General features: G+C 42.0%; 1 protein-coding gene across 1 annotated transcript in view; it reads left to right on the top strand.

Annotated features, from left to right (window-relative positions):
• Positions 1-18195: 18195 nt before the first annotated feature.
• The window catches only part of LOC311245348 (uncharacterized protein), a gene marked incomplete at its 5' end in the record, with an annotated part of 72502 nt that continues 66165 nt past the window's right edge, over positions 18196-24532 (top strand). The window contains 4 exons of the mRNA XM_084335191.1: positions 18196-18279; positions 18441-18468; positions 19639-19798; positions 20020-20133. Coding sequence (XP_084191317.1) covers positions 18196-18279; positions 18441-18468; positions 19639-19798; positions 20020-20133 — 386 coding nt within the window. The remainder of the gene's footprint in view (positions 18280-18440; positions 18469-19638; positions 19799-20019; positions 20134-24532) is intronic.

The raw sequence follows: 24532 nt of genomic DNA, 5'->3' as shown, positions 1-24532 counted from the left end.
ATCACAGCTTTAACCTAATAAGGTCAATATTGACAGCAGAATATCACAGCTTTAACATAACAAGGTCAATATTGGCAGCAGAATATCACAGCTTTAACCTAATAAGGTAAATATTGGCAGCAGAATATCACAGCTTTAACCTAATAAAGTCATTATTGGCAGCAGAATATCACAGCTTTAACCTAATAAGGTCAATATTGGCAGCAGAATATCACAGCTCTGGCCTGAGGTCAATATTGAGAGTAGAATATCACAGCTCTGGCCTAATAATGTCAATATTGGCAGCAGAATATCACAGCTCTGGCCTAATAAGGTTAATATTGGCCACAGAATATCACAGCTCTGTAATAAGGTCATTATTGGCAGCAGAATATCACAGATCTGGCCTGATGTCAATATTGAGAGTAGAATATCACAGCTTTAACCTAATAAGGTCAATATTGACAGCAGAATATCACAGCTTTAACATAACAAGGTCAATATTGGCAGCAGAATATCACAGCTCTGGCCTGAGGTCAATATTGAGAGTAGAATATCACAGCTCTGGCCTAATAAGGTTCATATTGGCCACAGAATATCACAGCTCTGGCCTAATAAGGTCATTATTGGCAGCAGAATATCACAGCTCTGGCCTGAGGTCAATATTGAGAGTAGAATATCACAGCTCTGGCCTAATAAGGTCAATATTGAGAGTAGAATATCACAGCTCTGGCCTAATAAGGTCAACATTGGCAGCAGAATATCACAGCTTTGGCCTAAGGTCAATATTGGCAGCAGAATAGCATAGCTTTAACCTAATAATGTCAATATTGGCCACAGAATATCACAGCTCTGGCCTAATAAGGTCAATATTGGCAGCAGAATATCACAGCTCTGGCCTAATAAGGTCAATATTGGCCACAGAATATCACAACTCTGGCCTAATAAAGTCATTATTGGCAGCATAATATCACAGCTTTAACCTAATAAGGTCAATATTAGCAGCAGAATATCACAGCTCTGGCCTAATAAGGTCAATATTGGCAGCAGAATATCACAGCTTTAACCTAATAAGGTCAATATTGACAGCAGAATATCACAGCTTTAACATAACAAGATCAATATTGGCAGCAGAATATCGCAGCTTTAACCTAATAAGGTCAATATTGGCAGCAGAATATCACAGCTTTAACCTAATAAGGTCAATATTGGCAGCAGAATATCACAGCTTTAACCTAATAAGGTCAATATTGGCAGCAGAATATCACAGCTCTGGCCTACTAAGGGCAGTACTGGCAGCAGAATATCACAGCTCTGAATTTCCCCAAGGGGATCAATAAAGGAATATCTTATCTTATTTTATCTTAATAATGCATTGGGTCTCATTCCCGAACGGATTTACGACCAAAAATGTCCCCCTAGGCAGATTTCTGCCCATGTAAGACATATTAGGGCTGGTAGCGCGATTCCACACATTTTCCAGAGATCAGATTTGAGCGTGGCTGAGAGCAGATTTAAGAGTGCTGAGGAGCACACTTATGATTGATTGACTAATTGAAAATGTTATTAACTTGACAGACTGTGTTCTCCTAGTGATTCCTTCATGTCAACTCTACAGGCCTCCTTGGAATTAATTACTTAATCATAATTAAAATAAATGACAATATTTGTACAATAAGAAATTACGCATTTGATGTCGGAAAAATAAATAATATGGATTCATCTGATCACAGAGCAGCTGGATTAACCATATCTGAACCAGCTATTTTGGACAAATGTATAATTACTTTAATTACTCAGATATTCAAACACAATTATGCAATTATTGTGAAATGATTGAAAATAATTATTATTTAATGCCTTCTGTGGAATTTGTATTTCTTATTTGTTACATATCTGTTTTAATGATTAATTATATACATTTGTGTTGACAGAGTCAGCTGTGGAGGGACAATAATATGTTCAGGATGACAAGGTTTCTCTCTTTAGCCTTTGGCGTGGTTTATTATCACATTGCACCCAACAGTACACATGAGACCTTCTCCTTATGAGAGCGACGGAGGAAGAGAAAGAGTGGGGAGGGAACAATCTCTTATATACCCTCTCACCTGACGTCAGCCCCAATAGCTACGTCTCCTTGCGCCTATAGCGCCCTCTTGTGGAAACAGTTAGACAGTTACATGCAATCATACATAACATCTAACTTCAACACTCCCACTTATGGTTGTCTTGTATACTGTACAACTTTACAAAAACATCTTTTAAAGAAAATAATACAGTTCAGAACATCAAAAAGGATATGGCAGTCAATATTACATAACAGGCAATATTTACACACCAAACATGGCCTCTGCAAATCTTCTCAATTTCTGTTTGGAATGAATGAATGAATGAAAACTTTATTTAACAGATTGCAGAATGGGTACAATACAGTACGGCTCAATACATACAATTGTTAAGGGGATGCAGACCTGAGAAAGACGTTTGTCTTGTTTCCATCAGGGTCCCCCATTTTCAATTCATATAGACATTTATGACATACATAACATACATGACATTTATGGCATAGGGACATATAGGTATTTAGTACTGATACATTTGTGACATAGGCGGTATTCAAATATACAGTACTGTTACCCCTAGATCCTGACAGAGTATATACATATGATGGGGAGGGGACTGTACATTAGGAGGGGGTGGGTGGGTGGGAGGGGAATATACATACGGCGGGGAGGGAATATATACATGCGGTGGGGAGGAGACTGTCTATTAGGAGGTGGTGGGGGTTTTGGGCATTTACGGTGGCCAGTTTCGAATTGCAGCCTCCCGTAGGTGCTCTTTTGGAGACAGGCTTTGTCATAGCGTCTGCTACCATGTCGTCTGTAGGACAATAAACATAAAGTGTCATCCTTTCTTCTCTGATGACAGATCTGATGAAGTGATATTTTATATCCACATGTTTACACCTCTGTCGGCACACAGGGTTTCTAGCAATTGCAATGGTTCCCTGGTTGTCTTCATAAACAACAGTTTTCTTATATACATAGGTATCCATTCCTTCGAGCAGTTGTTCTAGATAAATACATTCCTGTATTGTCATAGCTAGAGCCATGTATTCGGCTTCACAAGTTGACAGTGCCACTGTGGGCTGTTTCTTTTTTTTCCACAAAACCAGTGAGCTGTCTGTGTTCAAACTCACACAATACTAGGGCTGCAACTAATGACTATTTTGGTAGTCGACTAATCTGTCGTAAATTTTTTCGATTAGTCGACTAATCGAAAAACGATTATATTAAAAAAATAATAATAATATGGACATTGAGCATCTTGTCAGGACCAAACAACATCCCCAGTTATCCCATTAGTTCCCCCAAACTTACTTTCGGTCTGTTATGTTAAGCTAAGAAGTCTTCAGCTGGCTGGACCAGAGCTGAGAAGCCACTTTCACAAAGATAGGTAGTGCACTAATCGTTGCAGCCCTACACAATACCCTGTGGTACTTTGATTTGATTTTTTTGATTTGAAGTCTTTATTTCGAACATGCAATGAATACAACAAACAATAACAAAAAAAAGAAAAACAACTCAATCTGCATGTTCGAAAAGGAGTAGGAAGAAGTATACACTTATTTAATCCTACCCCTTTTCCACTACTCAAATGAGTGTACTTGGTAGTACTTCTTCTGCCTGTGGTGTCTGCCGCCCAATCTGCATCACTGTAGGCTTTAAGCCCTAAACCCTCGCTGCTCTTTCTGAAACAAAGCTGTTTATCTGCTGTACCTTTGAGATAACGAAAAACATGTTTTGCTGTAATCCAGTGCTCCTCTGTGGGGCCAGCAAAATGCTGTGACAATTTACTCACTACAAAACATAGGTCAGGGCGAGTACATGTTGGCAAATAAATGAGGCTACCTACAGCTTCTCTGTACATTTTTACATCTGTCCATTTCTGAGCATCCTCTTGGTAGTCTAGTTTTTGATCACATGGTGTTTCCCTTGTCCTACATTCTTGCATGTCAAAACGTTTCAGGATCTTCTCCACATATCTCTTCTGGGATATTTTTACACAACTGGCTGACTGTTCGAAGTCCATGCCTAGAAAATGCTTTAACCTGCCTAGGTCTTTCATTTTGAATCTGGTGGAGAGCATACTTTTCACCTGCTTTAGGTTTCTAGTGTTGTCTGCTGCGATGATCAAATCATCCACTTCTGTATTTAAACATTGATCCTCTTCTGTATTTAAACATTGATCCACTTCTGTATTTAAACATTGATCCACTTCTGTATTTAAACATGGAATCCACTTCTGTAATTTGGTTTTTTCTAGCTTACACACTAGCTTCTCTCCTTTCTCCTCGTAGCCTTTAGCTACAAACCTGGCTTTGTACTTGTTGTGGCCTTCAATACCCTCCTTGATTGAGTACACCCATTTTCCCCCCACTGTCTGTCTGCCCTCTGGTAACTTGGTTAGAGTAAAGGTGTGGTTGTCCTCTAGGGACCTCATCTCCTCATCCATTGAACTCTCCCATTTTCTTGATTCAGGGGACACCATGGCCTCTTTAAAGGTCTGAGGTACTCCACTCACTACTCTGTAGCAGTAATCAATGCTGGTAAGTGTACTGTCATCCTCGTCACTTTCTCTCTGGGCATAGTCTTTCAGATACTTTGGGGGTTTGTGTTCCCGTGAGGGATACCTCCCACTGCATGAGGCACGTGACGTCACCCTCGGGTGCTCCTCGTCATCGTCCTCTGGGGGTTGCTGACTGTCTGTCTGCACGACTGTGCTAAGTACACTAGGCTGAGGTGTCTCTGTTTCTTCACACCTTACTCTGGAGTCCAGCTCTGGCTCCTCTGTCTGTGTCTCGTTCTCACATGTTGTCTTTGTGACAAATTTGACTAGCCTGTGTTTCTGCACTTTCCCTTTACCGGGATAATAGACTAGAAAAGCGGGGCTTCCTTTGTCGTGGCCTACAAAGAGTCCTTTTTCACATCTGGACTCGAGCTTTCATCTGTCCTGCTGGTAAGCATAACACACTGATCCAAATTTGTGCATTCTAGCTAGATTACACTTTTTCCCTGTCAGTGCTGTATACAGGGTGGTGCCCATGTGCTTATTAAAAACACCTGTTTCTGGTGTAAGCGGCTTCTTGTACCGCATAATGCCATAGACTCTTAGGTAAGTCACCATCTATTAGCTTACACCTAGCCATTTCGAAAAGAGTACGTCCTTCCCTCTCTGCCACCCCGTTCTGGTGCGGGGAGCAAGGACATGACGTCTCGTGTCTTATCTTGTTCCTTCTCAACAGTGATTGGAACTCTCTATTTGTGAACTCGGTTCCGTTGTCGGACCTCAAGCATCTTATGTTGCCATAAGGGGCTACATCGGCAAGGAATTTCTCCGTGGCCTGGAGTGTGTCACTCTTTGCTTTGAGAAAGTAAACAAACACTGCCCCTGTACACACATCTGTAAAAGACTGTACATATTTAAAGCCACCTATGGACTCGTTGCTTACTGGACCGGCTAGATCTGTGTTAACTAGCTCAAGTGGTACCTTTACTTTTTCTGTGGGACTTCTGTTTCTCGATTGAGTAAACTTCCCCTTTATACACACTTCACATTCTTTGTCAGGTCTATGCTTTTCACCTTTAATGTGCATGCCTTCTGTCACTGCTTGCAGTTTCAGTAAATCCTCGTAATTACAATGACCCATGATCTTATGCCATGTCTGAATATCGTGACTGACAGTCACATTACACATATCATTATTATTACACTTGTCGTTGTCATTACACTCTGTTTGTAGATAATACATTCTCTTGTACACCTCTATGTTAAATCGCGTACCGTTAGGCTCTACAAGAACATCTTTACCTTCATTGAAGAACACTTTGGCACCGTTTGCAGTAGCAGATTTTACAGAGAATAGTTCTTGTGGGAACGAGGGTATGTACTGTAGAGAGCGTTCTTTAACGTCACTGTACACCGGCGCCCTCACTGTCTATGAGGCATACCTGTGCGTCTCCTTTCCCCTGCGCCAACCCGAAAGTGCGCTTCCCGTCTGCCAGCTCCATGCTGTGTCTCTCCGGCTCGAAGTTCTTGAATCGATTCCTGTCGTTGATGATGTGGGACGACGCACCTGTGTCCACGATCAGTCCCTTCCTTTGGACCTGCTGCTGCTGCATTGGCTGGGTGACGTACGCTGTCTGCGCCCCGAAGATGAAGTCCTCTCGTCCCGCTGCTCTCCGGGTGTCTTCTCGACTCGCCTCCCGTCCACCGTTGTCGCCATCTTGTCCACAGCCGCCATCTTGTCCATGCGCGTACCGAGCGCTCTGGTCACGTTTCTTTCTGCACACTTTGTCTGTGTGCCCCGTGGATTTGCAGAAGCTACACCAAACAGTCTTTGTGCAGTTATCTTTCCGATGCCCTTTTTCTCCGCATCGCCAACACGCCAGCTCCGTCGGGGGTCTGGTCCTCTCTCTCGGTGCCGCCCGGGCCTTCAGTACCCTCTCTCCCGCCTCCGCGGCGACTGGGTGTGTGGTAGCCTCTGCTACCATGTAGTGATCTCTCAACACTTTTAGGCTCTCTCTGCCTTTGTCCTTAGTGTCGCGGAATATCAGCCCCAAGCTTGTGTCATCTAGCAGTGGTGCTAACTCGCAGTATGCGTCAGCATTTTGCTCGATATCCTGGGCTTGCGCTTCCGCCGTTAGTTCTCCGGTGGGGGCCGTCAAGATCGTTGTCTTTAGTCCCACTCCGTGCATGCAGCACAATATTCGCTCTTCCCAGAGCTCGTAGTCCTCTGCCCTTCCATTGAACGAGGGCCATTCGCTCCTTCCTCTGGTCGCCATCCTCTTTTGATGGTAGGTGTAGCTTTAGCTCCCGTTAGCCTAGCCTTAGCCACGCGGTGCTCCCGGTGCTAGACTGGCCTATACTTCAGCTAAACTTGCTACCCTTATTATTTCACCCCTGCGTGATCTGGGCCCATAACCTGTTGACAGAGTCAGCTGTGGAGCGACAATAATATGTTCAGGATGACAAGGTTTCTCTCTTTAGCCTTTGGCGTGGTTTATTATCACATTGCACCCAACAGTACACATGAGACCTTCTCCTTATGAGAGCGACGGAGGAAGAGAAAGAGGGGGGAGGGAACAATCTCTTATATACCCTCTCACCTGACGTCAGCCCCAATAGCTACGTCTCCTTGCGCCTATAGCGCCCTCTTGTGGAAACAGTTAGACAGTTACATGCAATCATACATAACATCTAACTTCAACAATTTTATTTTTTTTAAGATTTTTTTTTAGCGTTTATCGCTTTTTTCTACTGGGCAGTCCAGTAGAGAGAGAGAGAGAGAGAGAGGAAGAGCGGGAGACAGAGTGTACCTATACTGTACGTAGGGCAGAGCATATATATAGTATCTACTAAATCCTAATGAAACAAGTCATTAATGGAATAATAAGCCTATACTGCGTTCATTCATTACGCGCGTAGGCTATACAGTACTGTGCGCGCACGGTGTGTGTGTGTGTGTGTGCGCGCGCTGCGGCAGGTGTACCACGAGCTGTTTGATTGATTGATTGATTGAAAAGTTTATTAACAGATTGTAGAATGGGTACAGTACAGTACAGCTCAATACATACAATTGTTAAAGGGATGCAGACCAGAGAAAGACTTTCGTCTTGTTTACATCAGGGTCCCCCATTTTCAATTCATCATAATATATATGACATACATGACATACAGATAGACAGTACTGCTACATCTATACATTTATGACATATCAGATTTGCAAATACAGTACTGTTTGTGATACAAAAAGTGTCCAGAAAAAGAGTGTATATACATTTGACGTAGAAACTGTACATTGGAGGAGGTTGGGTGGGTGGGGTGGGGTTGGGTGGGTGGCTGGGGGCTGTACATTGGGGGGGTTGGGTAGGGGGGGGACACTACACTGTACATTGGAATACTGACAAAGCCATACTTGGTCATTTACTGTACAACTGGGTTAGGACAATTGTAGGGGCCAGTTTCGAATTGCAGTCTCCCGTAGGTGTTCTTTGAGAGTGTTTTTGAAAGTGGGTAGTGATTCACATTCCTTTACAGCTTTGGGTAGGGCGTTCCACATTGATGTGGCATAATTGCGAAACGTGTTTAGTCCCTTGTTTGAGCCGAATCTGGGTTTAACATGATTTGTGGAGCTCCCTCTGGTGTTGTGATCGTGGTATTCACTGACCTTTGGGAAGTATTTTGACATGTACATGGGTACCTTGGTCGCGTAGTGTATCTTGTAGACCAGGCCCATTGCAAGTTGCTGTACTCTGTCGTCTACTCTAAGCCATCCTAGGTTGTCAAAGTGGGCAGGGGTGAGGTGGGTTCTACGAGTCAGGTCAAGCAGTAGTCTGTACTATATATGATGACAATACATTAATCTAATCTAATTTTTATGGGTCGCAAGACTCGCAAAGCGCTTCCGCCATTCCATTTTCACGCAGCTGCATCATTAGTTGCCTTATAAGGAGCTCTGGAGGCGTTGTTTTGTATGCAAATGACCTGAACGGGACGCGCTTTCGCGTTTGAGACATATGCCATTCCCCAACGCAGATATCTCAGGTGCGAACGCTTGAGACACTTAAGACATATTACCAGCGTGTTGAGGACTCAGAGAACTTGTCATTGATTCTGTCTCAGTCGGTTCCAAGATAAGTCTTCCAAAAGAACTCTTTGGAAAATATTGGGGAATGAGACGTTGGTAGCAGAATATCACCCAGCTCCTAAGATAGAAGCTGAATTCATGCAGAACGGCCCATAGTAACAGTCTATACCTCATAATGTTAATACAACTGCCCCATAATGCTGATCACTCGGGCCCTTTGGGTCCTCCCTGGGGGTCAGTGGGGGTCTGTAGAGTTCCGTCAGTTGTTCTGTGGGCCTGATCAGCAGGTTGACAGACTAGAATTTCCCTGGAATGTGAAGGAGGGCACATGGTGGTTGAGCAATTGCAAGTAGACTTAGTAATAATGATGTCATATGTTGACAAAAAGTAAGGCTGTGTGAGAGCCATGAGGTACTTCTCAGAAGTGTCGTGCTTCTAAGGGTTACACATTTTTTCAATCATTCCCGCTGAGTCCCACTCCTCCTGGGGAATGTTAATAGACTGCAGAAGTGACCATTTGTCTCCGCTATGTGGTTCAAAAGCTACAATACTATAAAACATTTTTAAAAAGCTTGAAATGTTTCTTAGCATTAATAAGTCTCCTTAAGGCCATGAATAAAACAAAATAAATGTACTTTGCACATGCCCCATAGACACACGGCTGTTTGGTTGATCTAGCCCAGGGGTGGCCAACCCGCGGCTCGCGAGCCGTATGCGGCTCTTTGCCCGTCAATGTGCGGCTCTTCCATCCATAAAAGACGTAGAATAAACGTAGACGTAGAATAAACATTTACAACTTTTTTTTAAATGGTCCATTTGCATGTTCTTGGTATCTGAATCTAGGGACATATATGGATCAGTGTCAGAAATAGTGTGTCTGTTACTAGGCTTGAGTAAATTGTAATGAACCAAAGGAGAATATCAATTCTATTTATTTTTTTTTTATCTTTGACTGTGAATAACACCATGCTAAAATTTACCAGACCTGAAAAATCTAAGCAAATGAATAAAGGGAAGATGATTAAACAGAAGGTTTTGTAGATACAGTACTGAATTATCTTTTTTATAATGTAAATTTCTCCACCATTTTTCATCATTTTGCAAGACGTTCACAGAAAGGTAGAGAAACTAACTGCGTTCTGTTTTATGGCAATAACGTTCAGGTTTGTGGGAGATAATCCCAAAAAATAAGAGAAATAAAAAAGTAAATCCAGAAGTCAGATGATTGACAGGGGCGTTTGTGAGCTGGGTAGGGTAGTTTTTCGAAATTTGAAAGCCCTGAGTCTCTTCCTTCAAAAGACTACACTCACTTTTGGATGTGCCACTTCCTCCTGTCAATATGCGTCGGTTTCCGACTCAATGCCCTGAGATTTCTATAATCTTATATTTCACTAATAACAGTTAAAATAATTGGTAAACAAACGTAATGCTGAAAATATACACTTTTACTGTATATCTCGGGCTTAAGAGGTTAACCCTGTGAGGCCCAAATTAAAAAGACATTAGCAACTTCAGAGGCCAGAGGGTGGGACATATAAACACATTTACTATCAAATAGCATTGTGAGGCTGAACAACAGGACCAATTGACTATACATGTGCTTAAAGGGGAACTATCTTATAAATGGCCTTTTTCAGTGTTTACCATTGTTTCTTAGCTATGTGGACTTATATTAATAGGATCTATGTCTCTAATTCTCATATTGGCGCATTCTTCCAATTCTCCTCTCACAATATTCACCCTCACTGAACTGAGTCATCTGAAAATGTGCATATCTGTGATGTCAGAGATTTCTCAGCTGCATAATAATGTGGCAGTTGATGTGGCAGTTGGCACCAGGCCACACAGTGGTTGGAGCCCAGCCTCAAAACGGCTTAAGATCTTGAGGTAGAAAAATGCGGTTTTTGAGTACTTGATTAGAAATACAAAACAATGAATTTTTTTTGAAAAAAACCTAGGTGTTCCATAGACTCACAGGAATTGTGTAAAAGTGCCCAAATAGTGAAAGAAATAGTAAAATAGTTCCCCTTTAACATTTTTTAAATAAATGGCTAAAAGTGATTTTGTAATTTTGCAACCGTGGGTCTCACAGGGTACTTTTAACCCTGTGAGGCCCAAATAAAAAAGACATTAGCAACTTCAGAGGCCAGAGGGTGAGACCTATAAACACATGAAGGGTGCCGTGACTGAAAAAAAAGGTTGAGAAACGCTGGTATATGGTGTGGCTCTTTGTGGTACCACAGTAATTTTTGTGGCTCTTAGTCTCTGACTGGTTGGCCACCCCTGATCTAGCCGAACACCCCCCCCCCCAGCTATAATACATTTATATAATATACATGTATTAAAGATCCAGTACAATGATGTTTTAATTCAGTCGGAAAATGCAGTACCTGTGGAGCCTCCTGAAGCAGGTCATGGTGTAGTGTTTTACAGTACCTGTGGAGACTCCTGAAGCAGGTCATGGTGTAGTGTTTTACAGTACCTGTGGAGACTCCTGAAGCAGGTCATGATGTAGTGTTTTACAGTACCTGTGGAGCCTCCTGAAGCAGGGCATGGTGTAGTGTTTTACAGTACCTGTGGAGACTCCTGAAGCAGGGCATGGTGTAGTGTTTTACAGTACCTGTGGAGCCTCCTGAAGCAGGTCATGATGTAGTGTTTTACCTGTGGAGACTCCTGAAGCAGGGCATGGTGTAGTGTTTTACAGTACCTGTGGAGACTCCTGAAGCAGGTCATGGTGTAGTGTTTTACAGTACCTGTGGAGACTCCTGAAGCAGGTCATGGTGTAGTGTTTTACAGTACCTGTGGAGACTCCTGAAGCAGGGCATGGTGTAGTGTTTTACAGTACCTGTGGAGACTCCTGAAGCAGGTCATGTAGTGTTTTACAGTACCTGTGGAGACTCCTGAAGGAGGGCATGGTGTAGTGTTTTACAGTACCTGTGGAGACTCCTGAAGCAGCCATGGTGTAGTGTTTTACAGTACCTGTGGAGACTCCTGAAGCAGGGCATGGTGTAGTGTTTTACAGTACCTGTGGAGACTCCTGAAGCAGGGCATGGTGTAGTGTTTTACAGTACCTGTGGAGACTCCTGAAGCAGGGCATGGTGTAGTGTTTTACAGTACCTGTGGAGACTCCTGAAGCAGGGCATGGTGTAGTGTTTTACAGTACCTGTGGAGACTCCTGAAGCAGCCATGGTGTAGTGTTTTACAGTACCTGTGGAGACTCCTGAAGCAGCCATGGTGTAGTGTTTTACAGTACCTGTGGAGACTCCTGAAGCAGGGCATGGTGTAGTGTTTTACAGTACCTGTGGAGACTCCTGAAGGAGGGCATGGTGTAGTGTTTTACAGTACCTGTGGAGACTCCTGAAGCAGGGCATGGTGTAGTGTTTTACAGTACCTGTGGAGACTCCTGAAGCAGGGCATGGTGTAGTGTTTTACAGTACCTGTGGAGACTCCTGAAGCAGGGCATGGTGTAGTGTTTTACAGTACCTGTGGAGACTCCTGAAGCAGGTCATGATGGTGTAGTGTTTTACAGTACCTTTGGAGACTCATTTTTTTTTGTATCTACTTTTTCTCCCCATTTTCTATTTTTCTCCCATCCCAATTTCGTATTATCCAATTCTACCCTCCCCTGTCTCGAACGTTGCTAGACCATGCCTCCCACTGGTCGGTTGCAGTGAGGACCAAGCCTTGCATCATGTGTCCCCTCCGGTACACGAGGAGGCAGCTGTCGCATCTTTTCACCTGTACAGCGCGATCTCTCAGCGGCGAGGAGTAACGCGTGGGAGGCTCACGCTGCCCCCGTTGCTTCCTGATTCTGCTGTACAGGCGCACCAACCGACCTGTAGGACTCGCTGTCCACAACGTCCGATCCCCACCCACCGGCTTTCCCACCCCTAATACTGCCAATTGTATTAGTATGAACGACCAGCCAAGCCGGAAGCAACGCAGAGAGCTGGGCTCGAACCCAGCATCTCCTGCATTAGTGGCGAGCGCCTTGCCCACTGCGCCACTTAGCCGCCCCACCTGTGGAGACTCCTGAAGCAGGTTATGGTGTAGTGTTTTCCGTGAGCTGTTTTATGGTTTGGTCACACTGGTTTTTGGCCATGCCAGGTTCCTTCGCATGCTGGTGTAAAACGTGGGCTATGATAGGCCTTTTTCATAATCATCATCATCATCATCATCATCATCATCATCATCATCATCATCATCATCAGGTGGCTTCTTTTTTCCGAAGGTTGCCTATCACTCTGCAACCCATTCTGTCCCCAATTCTTCTATCCAACTCCGTGACTCCGCCTCTCACTCCGCTCCAATCACAGACGTCGTCTACCCAGCCTCTTCTTGGTCTTCCACTTCCTCTCTTTCCATCCACCTTCCCCATCACCACATTCTTGAACATCTCCCCACTGGATCCTCTCAGAATGTACCCGCACAATTCCATCTCTTTTTCAACCTCTCCAGCAGCTGTCCTCCTTGCATACCCGCTCTTCTCAGTCCCTCCTCATTCTTGATCTTATCCTTCCATGTTATCTTCAGCATCTTCCTCAGCGTCCACATTTCAAAAGAGTATATCATCCTCTTTGCCTCTTCATTCAGCATCCATGCTTCTGCTCTGTATGAAAATACTGACATAACATACGTTTCCAAAATGTCTTTGTTTTCCAACTTATATGTTTCGTCTCAATAATTATTTGTGGTTCCAGAATGCTCTCTTTGCAATTCTGGTTCTTCTCTTAATGTCCATGTTAGCTCTTCCACCTTCACTGATCCAGCTTCCAAGGTACATGTACTCTTTCAGTCCTTCACTTTACAAACAATTCCTGGTGTTTTTTCAATGATCATTACTTTTGTTTTCTTTGTGTTTAGCGACATTCCATAGTTTTTACATTCGACATTCAGCTTATTCATCATGTCCTGTAGATATTCTTGACAGTTACAGATTATAGCGGTGTCATCAGCGTATCTTATATTGCTGATGTTCTCTTCGTCCAGTTTTACTCCTTTCCCTCCTCTCAGACCTTTTTTCATCAGTGATTCACTGTACATATTAAAGAGTACAGGGGACAAGATGCATCCTTGTCTTACTGTGGAAACACTTAAATGGAACAGGACCGTAATTAATGACCATAATAGGGGTGAGTCCTGGCGGCGTGTCAAAGTGTCCTTGAGCGAGACACTTAACCCCTAACTGTTCCCGATGAGCAGGTTGACACCTTGCATGGTTGAGACCTTGCATGGTTGCCTCCGCCGTCGGTGTGTACCGTGTGTGAATGGGTGAATGTGAGGCATAAGTTGTAAAGCGCTTTGGATAAAAAGGGGCATATAAATACAGTCCATTCACTATGTTTACCCTGCTGTGGAAAGGGCCTATAGATATGATGCTTGGTGTTGTGAAGGGCCAGATTAAACCGAATATATATATTTATTTATATATATATATTTAATTGTATTTGTATATTCTCTAATATTCCCTGATATCCCTTGTATATTCCTTGTACAATATGCATTGAATATCCATTCTAGCCTACTGAACATCCCATAATAGTCTCCATTCTACTATTGGTCGAGACCTTGGTGCCAGGCTGCCATACCCCTCAGACCCAGTTCAAACGTACCGCTCCACATGTACGAACAAGTCCTAGTTCCGCGTAGGAATCTGGCTACCGCACCACTAATGGGACTATTTGTTCATAGTGCGTATATATACTGCGCTACTAAAGTAGGACTTTCTTTTCAGTCCAGTTTCTTACCCTCCAATAGAGTCACAGACGTAAAGCCTCCCCGCGACGCCACGTGTGGGAGTAAGGCCAAGTTCGCCTACCATCGGTATTGAGACATCGTGTATATTAATATTTGAATAGTCATATTTGGCACTATATCGTCGAGTTGGACGTAGTCTATTAAGCTAATAATAGTCTGTTAATATATAGTGCTTCGTGCGGTGAGAATACTACCGTAGTCAGTACCCCATCGTTTCGGGCAGAGAACTGGCTGCTTACCCAGGGTGGTTGACCCCATGTGAAGCTGCACCCGAGGAGCCCCAGAGCCGACGAGCGAGTGGACCTGTATACCGGATTATTCTACCGACGACAGCCCGCCTTCCCAGGCACGGATTATGCTTTGTATACTTTGATTATTCCATGGATAAAGACCCCCGACACTGCCGTGTGTTGGAACCCCCCCCCCTGGAGAGGACGCAAGGTGAGGAGACGCTCTGCAAGACGAGGTCGCTTCACGTCTCTCCCCCGTGGACCGGAGAGAGCCGGCCCACAAAGAGTCCACCTGCTTTCATCTGTGGTCCAAGGATCGCCGGCGCATTGAACGGCACTACAGTGGGTTCACCTGGGATACCCTTGGCCGGACGAGGCAGCCGGATTCTACCCCCCCCCCCCCTCCTACTCCTGTCGGCTTACAAGCGACCGGATTAACCCCCTCTAGTGTATCTAGTATATAATCATTAAAGTATCATTGCTGTTATTCCTTAACTATTCCAGGTCGTATATTTACCACCTGCGCCTTCAGAGATTGGACATTCTCTATTGATATACCGACGAATACTCTTTGCCATAAAAGTGCATACTATTTCAATTCATAAATGTAATTAAGTGATTAAGTGCTTGTTCTACACACCATCGCTGTGTAAAAATAAAGACCTGTTTCGACTTCGTACATTTGTGTTGGATCCGTTTCATCTACGTGAGAGTGTTTATGATAATATATTTATGCCGTGTACTGGGTGGCCGAATATTAAGTACAAAGGTAGTGGTAGTAAGTATCATATCTAGTAATACAGTCAGGGAATTGTACCCCTCAGTTACACTTGGTGTTCAGTCATTCACTGCTCATCAGCTATAATCCTCTCAGCTGCTCCCACATTGGTTGACTTGAGCATACATGTGTCCTGCAATTTCGCAGGTCAAAGTTGAACAAAATGTTAACTTTGACCAAGCAAGCAAGGTAGCATTCCTTCCTTCACAATGGAAGGTGAACAGTGTGCCACACATTCTTTGTGTGGTTTTGAATGGTGGTGAATGAGAGATGAAAGGATATTCACACTAATGCGACCACGCCATGAGACTCCTCCCACATTTGCTTTTCAATCACACTGCACAATGACATGATAGAGATTTGAAGCCCTGCTGCTATTTTACATCATTTCATTGAGCAGTAATTAACACAACACAAGGATTCTGAGTCATCTGAGGGCATCACTGGAAAGCGACAGTTTCTCTGAAATAGGGGCAGCAAAATGGAGCAATGCAAAGTGAGTGAGATTATGGCAGAAAGACAAAAATAAAAAAGAAGAGAAATACAAATCCATCACTGCCAGCAAAGTGTCTCATATGATCTTATTATGTGAAAGTGTCTCATATTAACTTATTAAGTGAAAGTGTCTCATACAATATTATTAAATCATACAATCTTATTAAGGTGAGACAGCACCCCCAAAATTGCCTTTTTGCTTTTTTTTCTCTACGATATTGAGATTTTGTTATATTTTGCTTCCTAAACATGTCTTCTATGAAACTAGTGACAATAAAATGTCAATAACACACATTTAGTTGTTTATTTGACTTCATTTTGCCTGATTGCATCCATAAATGTGCACATATTTAATGGGGAAGTGCCTCATTTGCATATATAAACATAAAATTCAGGAGACTTGCAATATATATGTTCTTAGTTTATATGTACATAACAAACTGGGAAAGTTTCATAGTGATATCTATTAATTTTTTTTTGCCTATTAGGGGGTACTACTACACTATACTACACTGTTTGTAGCCTGTGTGTAGTTCTGTTCAGTTCAATAACATCATTATTATTATTATTCAGTTATCAGGCATGTGTTTAGGTTGTCTATTACTAATGGTTTGATTGGGTGTTGTGTTTGTAAATAGCTGTTTCAATGAATTTCTTTTGGCATTTTACAATACAAAACTTTGAGGACGTTTTCTGAAAAACTAGTTTTTATGCATTTTACTTACACACAAAGAGTTGGAACTCCATTTCCCTAGTACCTACACACACCAAACTTTCCACATTTCTTCCCATCCATATTATGCTTCTTTCTATAGAAAGTTTTGTTGATATATATCATTCATAGCCAGGTTTATAGTACATTTTATACCAAAACTAGGCGGAAAATAGTTTTTTTTATGACAGTAGACAGTATTTCCTGATGTACTGATAAGAGGACATATCCACAAAGTCTTTCTATACAAAGTTTCGTTTTGAATGTATCAACAAAATGAAACCAAGTTTTTTAATCTGGCATTATCCATTTTGGTGATGCGAGTCTTGGCGATACATGCAAATTATGTGCATATTTAATGGTGGAAGTGCCTCATTTGCATATATAAACATAAAATTCAGAAAACTTGTAATATATTTTTTCTTAGTTTATATGTACATAACAAACTGGGAAAGTTTCATAGTGATATCTATTCATGTATTTGTTTTCCCTATTAGGGGGTGCTGTCCCCCCTTAAGTGAAAGTGTCTCATATTAACTTATTAAGTGAAAGTGTCTCATACGATCGTATTAAATCATACAATCTTATTAAGTGAAAGTGTCTCATATTAACTTATTAAGTGAAAGTGTCTCATACGATCTTATTAAGTGAAAGTGTCTCATATTAACTTATTAAGTGAAAGTGTCTCATACGATCTTATTAAGTGAAAGTGTCTCATATTAACTTATTAAGTGAAAGTGTCTCATACGATCTTATTAAGTGAAAGTGTCTCATACGATCTTATTAAATCATACGATCTTATTAAGTGAAAGTGTCTCATACTGTACAATCTTATTAAATCATGCAATCTTATTAAGTGAAAGTGTCTCATATGATCTTATGAAGTGAAAGTGTCTCATACGATCTTATTAAGTGAAAGTGTCTCATATGATCTTATTAATTGAACGTGTCTCATACGATCTTATTAAGTGAGTGTCTAATACGATCTTATTAATTGAACGTGTCTCATACGATCTTATTAATCGACCGTGTCTCATACGATCTTATTAATTGAACGTGTCTCATACGATTTTATTAATTGAACGTGTCTCATACGATCTTAAGTGCTCTAATTTAAGGAGGAAATTGTTGCTTTGATCAGGGACAAATGGTATGGGATTATCATTGTTATGATTATCAACAATGTCTAAAGTGCAGTTTTCACAGACCTACATTTTATTCTATTTGATTCTAGGGATGAATCATATAGGTTTAGGTTATATGATACGTGCCTGGGTGCATTTCTGTATGTTTCTTGTGGAGTCCATGTGGATGGAATGCCCCAGTCTGGACATGTATTAAAGAGAATTTTTTTTTTAAAGCGTATTTTATGGGTTATGTTTATGGTTAGGGTTTGCATTAGACTTGGGTTTTAGAGGTTAGAGTTAGGGTTTCTAACATTCTAATGGAATGTTTGAAGTTATGCCACAGGTATATTAACGCAAACGTGTGTGTGTGTGTGTGTGTGTGTGTGTGTGTGTGTGTGTGTGTGTGTGTGTGTGTGTGTGTGTGTGTGTGTGTGTGTGCGTGCGTGCGTGTGTGTGTGTGAAACAGGATGTTTAACTGGGTGGTGAAAGTGGTCCCCCAGCCACCTGATGCTCCTGGGACTCTAGGAGAGGAGGCCAACCACACTACTGCTGTAAGAGACTATACAGATAGATCACACACACGCACACACACACACACACGCACAAAGAGGAAGCCAAATAATGAAAGATCATTAGTTAGAATGTACCATAATGTTCTATAATAATAATGATTTTCTAAAAACGTACATCCATCTCCACTGTTTCTTTGTAGAAGGCACCTCAGAAGCCCCCGCCCCCAGGTGAGAATACTCTTCTTGTCTTTAAATATTTCCTGTACAAGTGAATAAATGATGCACACGTCACACAATATAACTTCATTTTTTTTATCCACTTTTTCTCCTTATTTTTCAATTTTTCTCCCATCCCAATTTCGTAATTCCAATTATCTCCTCCCCTGTCTTGAATGTTGCTAGACTATGCCTCCCACTGGTCGGCTGTAGTGAGGATAGAAGCCTTGCATCACGTGTCCCCTCCGGTACACGAGGAGGCAGCCTGTCGCATCTTTTCACCAGACAGCTCGAACTCTCAGTGGCAAGGAGTAACGCGTGGGAGGCTCACGCTGCCCCCGATACTTCCTGTTTCTGCTGTACAGGCGTCATCCAACCGACCTGTAGGAGTCGCTGTCCACAACGTCCGATCCCCACCCACCGGCTTTCCCACCCTCTAACACTGCCAATTGTGTTAGTATGACGGCCGGCCAAGCCGGAAGCAACGCAGAGAGCTGGGCTCGATACCAGTATCTCCTGCGTTAGTGGTGAGCGCCTTGCCCACTGCGCCACCCAGCCGCCTACACAATATAATTTTTTTTTCCTACTTTTTCTTCCATTTTTCTATTTTTCTCCCATCCCAATTTCATATCGTCCAATTCTACCCTCCCCTGTCTCGAACGCTGTTAGGCCATGCCTCCCACAGGCCGGCTGCAATGTGGACAAAGCCTTACATCACGTGTCCCCTCCGGTACACGAGGAGGCAGCTGTCGCATCTTTTCACCTGAACAGCGCGATCTCTCAGCGGTGGGGGTCTGCGTGGGAGGGACACGCCGCCCCCGTTGCTTCCTGATTCTGCTGCGCAGGCGCACCAACCGACCTGTAGGAGTCGCTGTCCACAACGTCCGATCCCCACCCACCAGCTTCCCACCCCCTAACACTGCTAATTGTGTTAGTATGATGGCCGGCCAAGCCGGAAGCAACGCAAAGAGCTGAGCTCGATACCAGCATCTCCTGCGTTAGTGGGGCGAGCGCCTTGCCCACTGCACCACCCAGCCGCCTACACAATATAACTTGATACAAAACAGCGTGCACTACTAAATTCAGTAGATTGTATCTGTATTAATTTGTAAATGTAACTATCTGTATGACTTGATTCCTGTTTGCTGAAGTGACCTGTATGTATTTATGTGTATCTTGCAGCCCCTGCTGCCCCTGCCGCACCAAAAGCCCCTGCCGCTCCAAAAGCCCCTGCCGCTCCAAAAGCCCCTGCCGCACCAAAAGCCCCTGCCGCCCCAAAAGCCCCTGCCGCTCCAAAAGCCAAACCAGTGAAACCCACAGAGGAGGAGGCCTCAGATGACAGGTCTGCTTTTGTGTGTGTGTGTGTGTGCGCGCATGCGCGTGTGTGTGTGTGTGCGCGCATGTGTGTGTGTGTGTGTGCGTGTGTGTGTGAGACTGACTATGTGCATGTACTCGAATGTATAAATTATATTCCACATGGGAGTTCATTATGGACATAAATCAACGAATCAAACTCTAAACTAACAATCTGTCTCTTTTCACCGTCCATCTCTCTCTCTACAGTCAAGGCCAGACTGGAGTGCTAGGATGGCTGTCCAATGGTTTTGTCAGCGCTCTGCCCAAGCCCACCAGCTCGCCTCTCAGCAGGTCCAACTCGGATGCCAGGGTGGGTCCCCAGTGAGAGTGGTCTATCCTGCCTCACGGGACTAGTGCACTCTTGACCCATCCGGCCCTCATCAGTGTGTTGAGTGAACAATACAATGAGAATTGAGAATACAAACAACATTTTAAATTCAGATTTCAGATTCAGATTCAGAGTTTTATTTGCCACATGGAAACAATACAATCATAGAGTTTTTCATACAAAATCATAAATACCATACCATGGGCAAAAGGAGCAGGAAGAAGAATAATTCTTATAGTTACCTGCCCCTTATTCCTAAACTAAACAAGTATTACTTGATGGTCGCGTACAACCTAATTTACACAAAATAATAATTTATACCATATACAAAGAAAGAAACATTCCACAGTTTAAACAAGAAACAATTAAATGATAATAATAATAATAATAATAATAATAATAATAATAATAATAATAATAATAATAATAATAATAATAATAATAATAATAATAATAATAATAATAATAATAATAATAATAATAATAATAATAATAATAATAATAATAAGAATAAAAGAAAAAAATAAGAAAAGAAAAGATCTCACTATTCGGATCACATTTGACTTTCATACTGACTAAATTTATTTTTTTATAATTATTTTTGAATTGACAAACACTATTACATTCCTTAAGCTCGCTATGGAGAGAATTCTACAACTTTACACCAATAACTGAAGGACACATCTGTTTAAGTGTGGTACGTGCAAACTGATGTTTAAAATTAAATTTCCTACTACTAAACTCACTTTCTAAATGAAAAATATTTTGTAGTTTTTCTGGCAGTGTATTATTTCTTGCCCTAAACATAATTAACATTGTTTGAAACTTAACCATGTCTTCACATGTCACAAAAAGGGCAGCAAATTAGACCCGGGCAACTACCGCCCTGTTTCTATCCTTACATCCATCTCGAAAGTCATGGAAAAAATAGTATACGAACAGATCGAAAAGTACCTCGCGGAAAAAAATCTAATCTACGAATTCCAATCTGGCTTCAGAACATCCCACTCCACTGACACATGCCTTCTCTACTTGAACGACCACATCAAACAAGAGGTGGACGCGGCCAAATACTGCGGCATGGTCATGCTGGACCTACAAAAGGCCTTCGACACTGTCAATCACACCATTCTGATTGACAAGCTAAAAGCAATTGGTTTTGATAGTTTATCAGTGAGCTGGATACAATCCTACCTGGAGGGGAGGGAACAGATGGTGGAGGTAAACGGTACCCTATCCCCCCCCCTCACAGTGAGCTGTGGTGTTCCACAAGGAAGCATACTAGGACCGCTACTATTCCTAATTTATGCAAATGACATGTCGTCAGCTTGTGACTGCAACTTGTTCCTGTTTGCGGACGACTCCCTGCTGAGTCGTCCGACGGCTTCTCGGTTACAGTGGGTGACAATATTATCACAAGGAAAGATGAAATTACCTACCTGGGTTCCATCCTAGAGGCTAATCTTTCCTGTGACAAAATGGCATCCAATGTAATAAAAAAAGTCAACCAACGAACGCAATTCTTGTACCGGATCTCCTCTCTGGTAAACAAGAATACCCTGAAGACTCTAGCAGGAGCACTCATTCAAGGGTACTACGACTATGCTTGCACCTCATGGTACCAAAGCACCTCAAAGGCACTAACAAACAAATTACAAACATCTCAAAACAAGCTAGTCAGACTACTGCTTGACCTGACTCCTAGAACCCACCTCACCCCTGCCCACTTTGACAACCTAGGATGGCTTAGAGTAGACGACAGAGTACAGCAACTTGCAATGGGCCTGGTCTACAAGATACACTACGCGACCAAGGTACCCATGTACATGTCAAAATACTTCCCAAAGGTCAGTGAATACCACGATCACAACACCAGAGGGAGCTCCACAAATCATGTAAAACCCAGATTCGGCTCAAACAAGGGACTAAACACGTTTCGCAATTATGCCACATCAATGTGGAACGCCCTACCTAAAGCTGTAAAGGAATGTGAATCACTACCCACTTTCAAAAACACTCTCAAAAAACACCTACGTGAGACTGCAATTCGAAACTGGCCCCTACAAATGTCCTAACCTAGTTGTACAGTAAATGACCAAGTAAGGCTTTGTCAGTATTCCAATGTACAGTGTAAAATGTGTGTGTGTCCCCTACCCAACCCCCCCCCCCCCCCCCCACCTCCAATGTACAGCCCTCACCCCCTCACCCACCCAACCCCACCCCACCCACCCAACCTCCTCCAATGTACAGTTTCTATGCCAAAAGTATATACACTCTTTTTCTGGACACTTTTGTATCACAAACAGTACTGTATTTGCAAATCTGATATGTCATAAATGTATAGATGTAGCAGTACTGTCTATCTGTATGTCATGTATGTCATATATGTTATGATGAATTGAAAATGGGGGACCCTGATGTAAACAAGACGAAAGTCTTTCTCTGGTCTGCATCCCCTTAACAATTGTATGTACTGAGCTGTACTGTACTGTACCCATTCTGCAATCTGTTAATACACTTTTCAATCAATCAATCAATTCAAGTTTAATTATTCTAGATTTAATAAATAATGTGTTTGTGTGTTCTCGATAATTCACTTTGTGTGATTCTTACACAATGAGAATGGCTCCTAGACATAATGATTTTGAATGTCTGTAGGCCTACACCCCGTGTACATCTCAGTTGCAGATAGCTTGTGTTTGGTTGGCTCAGGTACTGTAGTCTAGAATCTTGGTTCAGCATTACATGGAAGCCACACTTTTTATTGATGTTTATTTAGTTTGTTTGTTACAAGCGATTTTGTTTCATGTATGATATTGTGAGGAAGGGGCAGGACTAGATAAGCATTTACTTCCTTCTGCTCCTTCTCGAACTCATTTGTTTATCATTTAATGAAGAGTGTAAGATTTTTTCGAGATAAAATAAACTCAACTCAACACTGACCACATCCCCAAGGAACAGGGTGGAAAGAAATCCCAACTAGAGCAAAAATCTAATTGTTCACATTTTCCGATCAATTCGCATGCGATTTACATGACTCCAGTCCACATGTGCTCATGTGTGATTTTCACAGTATCACATGTGAAACGTGAAGCTAACATGTGATTACAATACATTTTCATAATATGTGAAATACCGTAATTCCTCTAATAGTAACCGGGTCTCAAATACAAGCCGGGTCTCTATTAATGGCCGGGTGCGCTCTTGAGCTAACCAATTATAAGCCGGCCTCCTAATACAAGCCGGGTTACTAATATACTGAGCTGCATACTGAGCTAGTTACTTGATTTTACTTGAAAACGTTGAAATGACCAGTGACCACCTGTAATTGCACTGTTTACTATTTCATACAGTACTTGGTTTCAATAAATTAACCCAGTACATTTTACTGCGTTCAAACTGACACAAAATGTTGATTTATTCATTATGATCCGTTTGAAAATTTGAAATATAGGCCTCCCTCTTATACAGGCCTCCTCCTAATACAAGCCTGGTACCCGCTACAGTTGAAACAAATACAAGCCGGGGTTACTATTAGAGGAATTACGGTACATGTGATAATATGTGAAAACAAAGTGCACATCATGTCGTGACATCATGTAAAGCATGTCATTTTCCAAAAGCATGTAGGAAACATGATTAGGTGTCTTTTTTCCACAAAGGATCTATATAAAACTTGCTACTAAATTATTTTAATGCTCCCTCTTCACTTTATTTATTTGTAATTTTTTTTTCTTTTTTTTTCTTTTTACATCTACCAGTCAGGGGATAATGGAGAAAGGTACAGTATGTTTGTATGAAGATGTATGTTGGATATTGTGTACAAATTCAGTATTGTGTATAGTTCAAATTCAGTATTGTGCATAGTTCAAATTCAGTATTGTGTATAGTTCAAAATAAAATTATGTATTGTGTATAGTTAAAATTCAGTATTATGTATAGTTCAAATTATCTATTGTGTATAGTTCAAATTATCTATTGTGTTTGTCTATAGTTCAAATTCTGTATTGTCTATAGTTCAAAGTATGTATTGTGTATAGTTGAAATTATGTATTTTGTATAGTTCAAATTATGTATTGTGTATAGGGCAAATACAGTAAAACAATAGCATTTTAAAACTGCTGGAAAACGACAGTATTTTATTCCTCTGCATTGAAAATGACTAGAAATATTCTCTCTCTTTAACCTCTCTCTCTTTCTCTCTCTCTCTTGCTCTCTCTCTCTCTCCATTAGGAATGTTGTAATGGGCTGGGTGACCCAGGGTTTGAACAATTTTTTGCCGCAGCCTGAAGAGAAGTACAAAGAAATCGAAGACGAAACCGATGAAACAACGGAGGTGAGAGATGATGTCATCATTCTGTGACTTGTGATTCTCGTGATGTCATCAACAAG

This window comes from Notolepis coatsorum (assembly GCF_963971535.1).
Source record: "Notolepis coatsorum genome assembly, chromosome: 18".
In the NCBI taxonomy this organism is placed as follows: domain Eukaryota; kingdom Metazoa; phylum Chordata; class Actinopteri; order Aulopiformes; family Paralepididae; genus Notolepis; species Notolepis coatsorum.
Note: the sequence above shows the minus strand (reverse complement) of the source record. Positions and strands in the feature narration are given on the sequence as shown.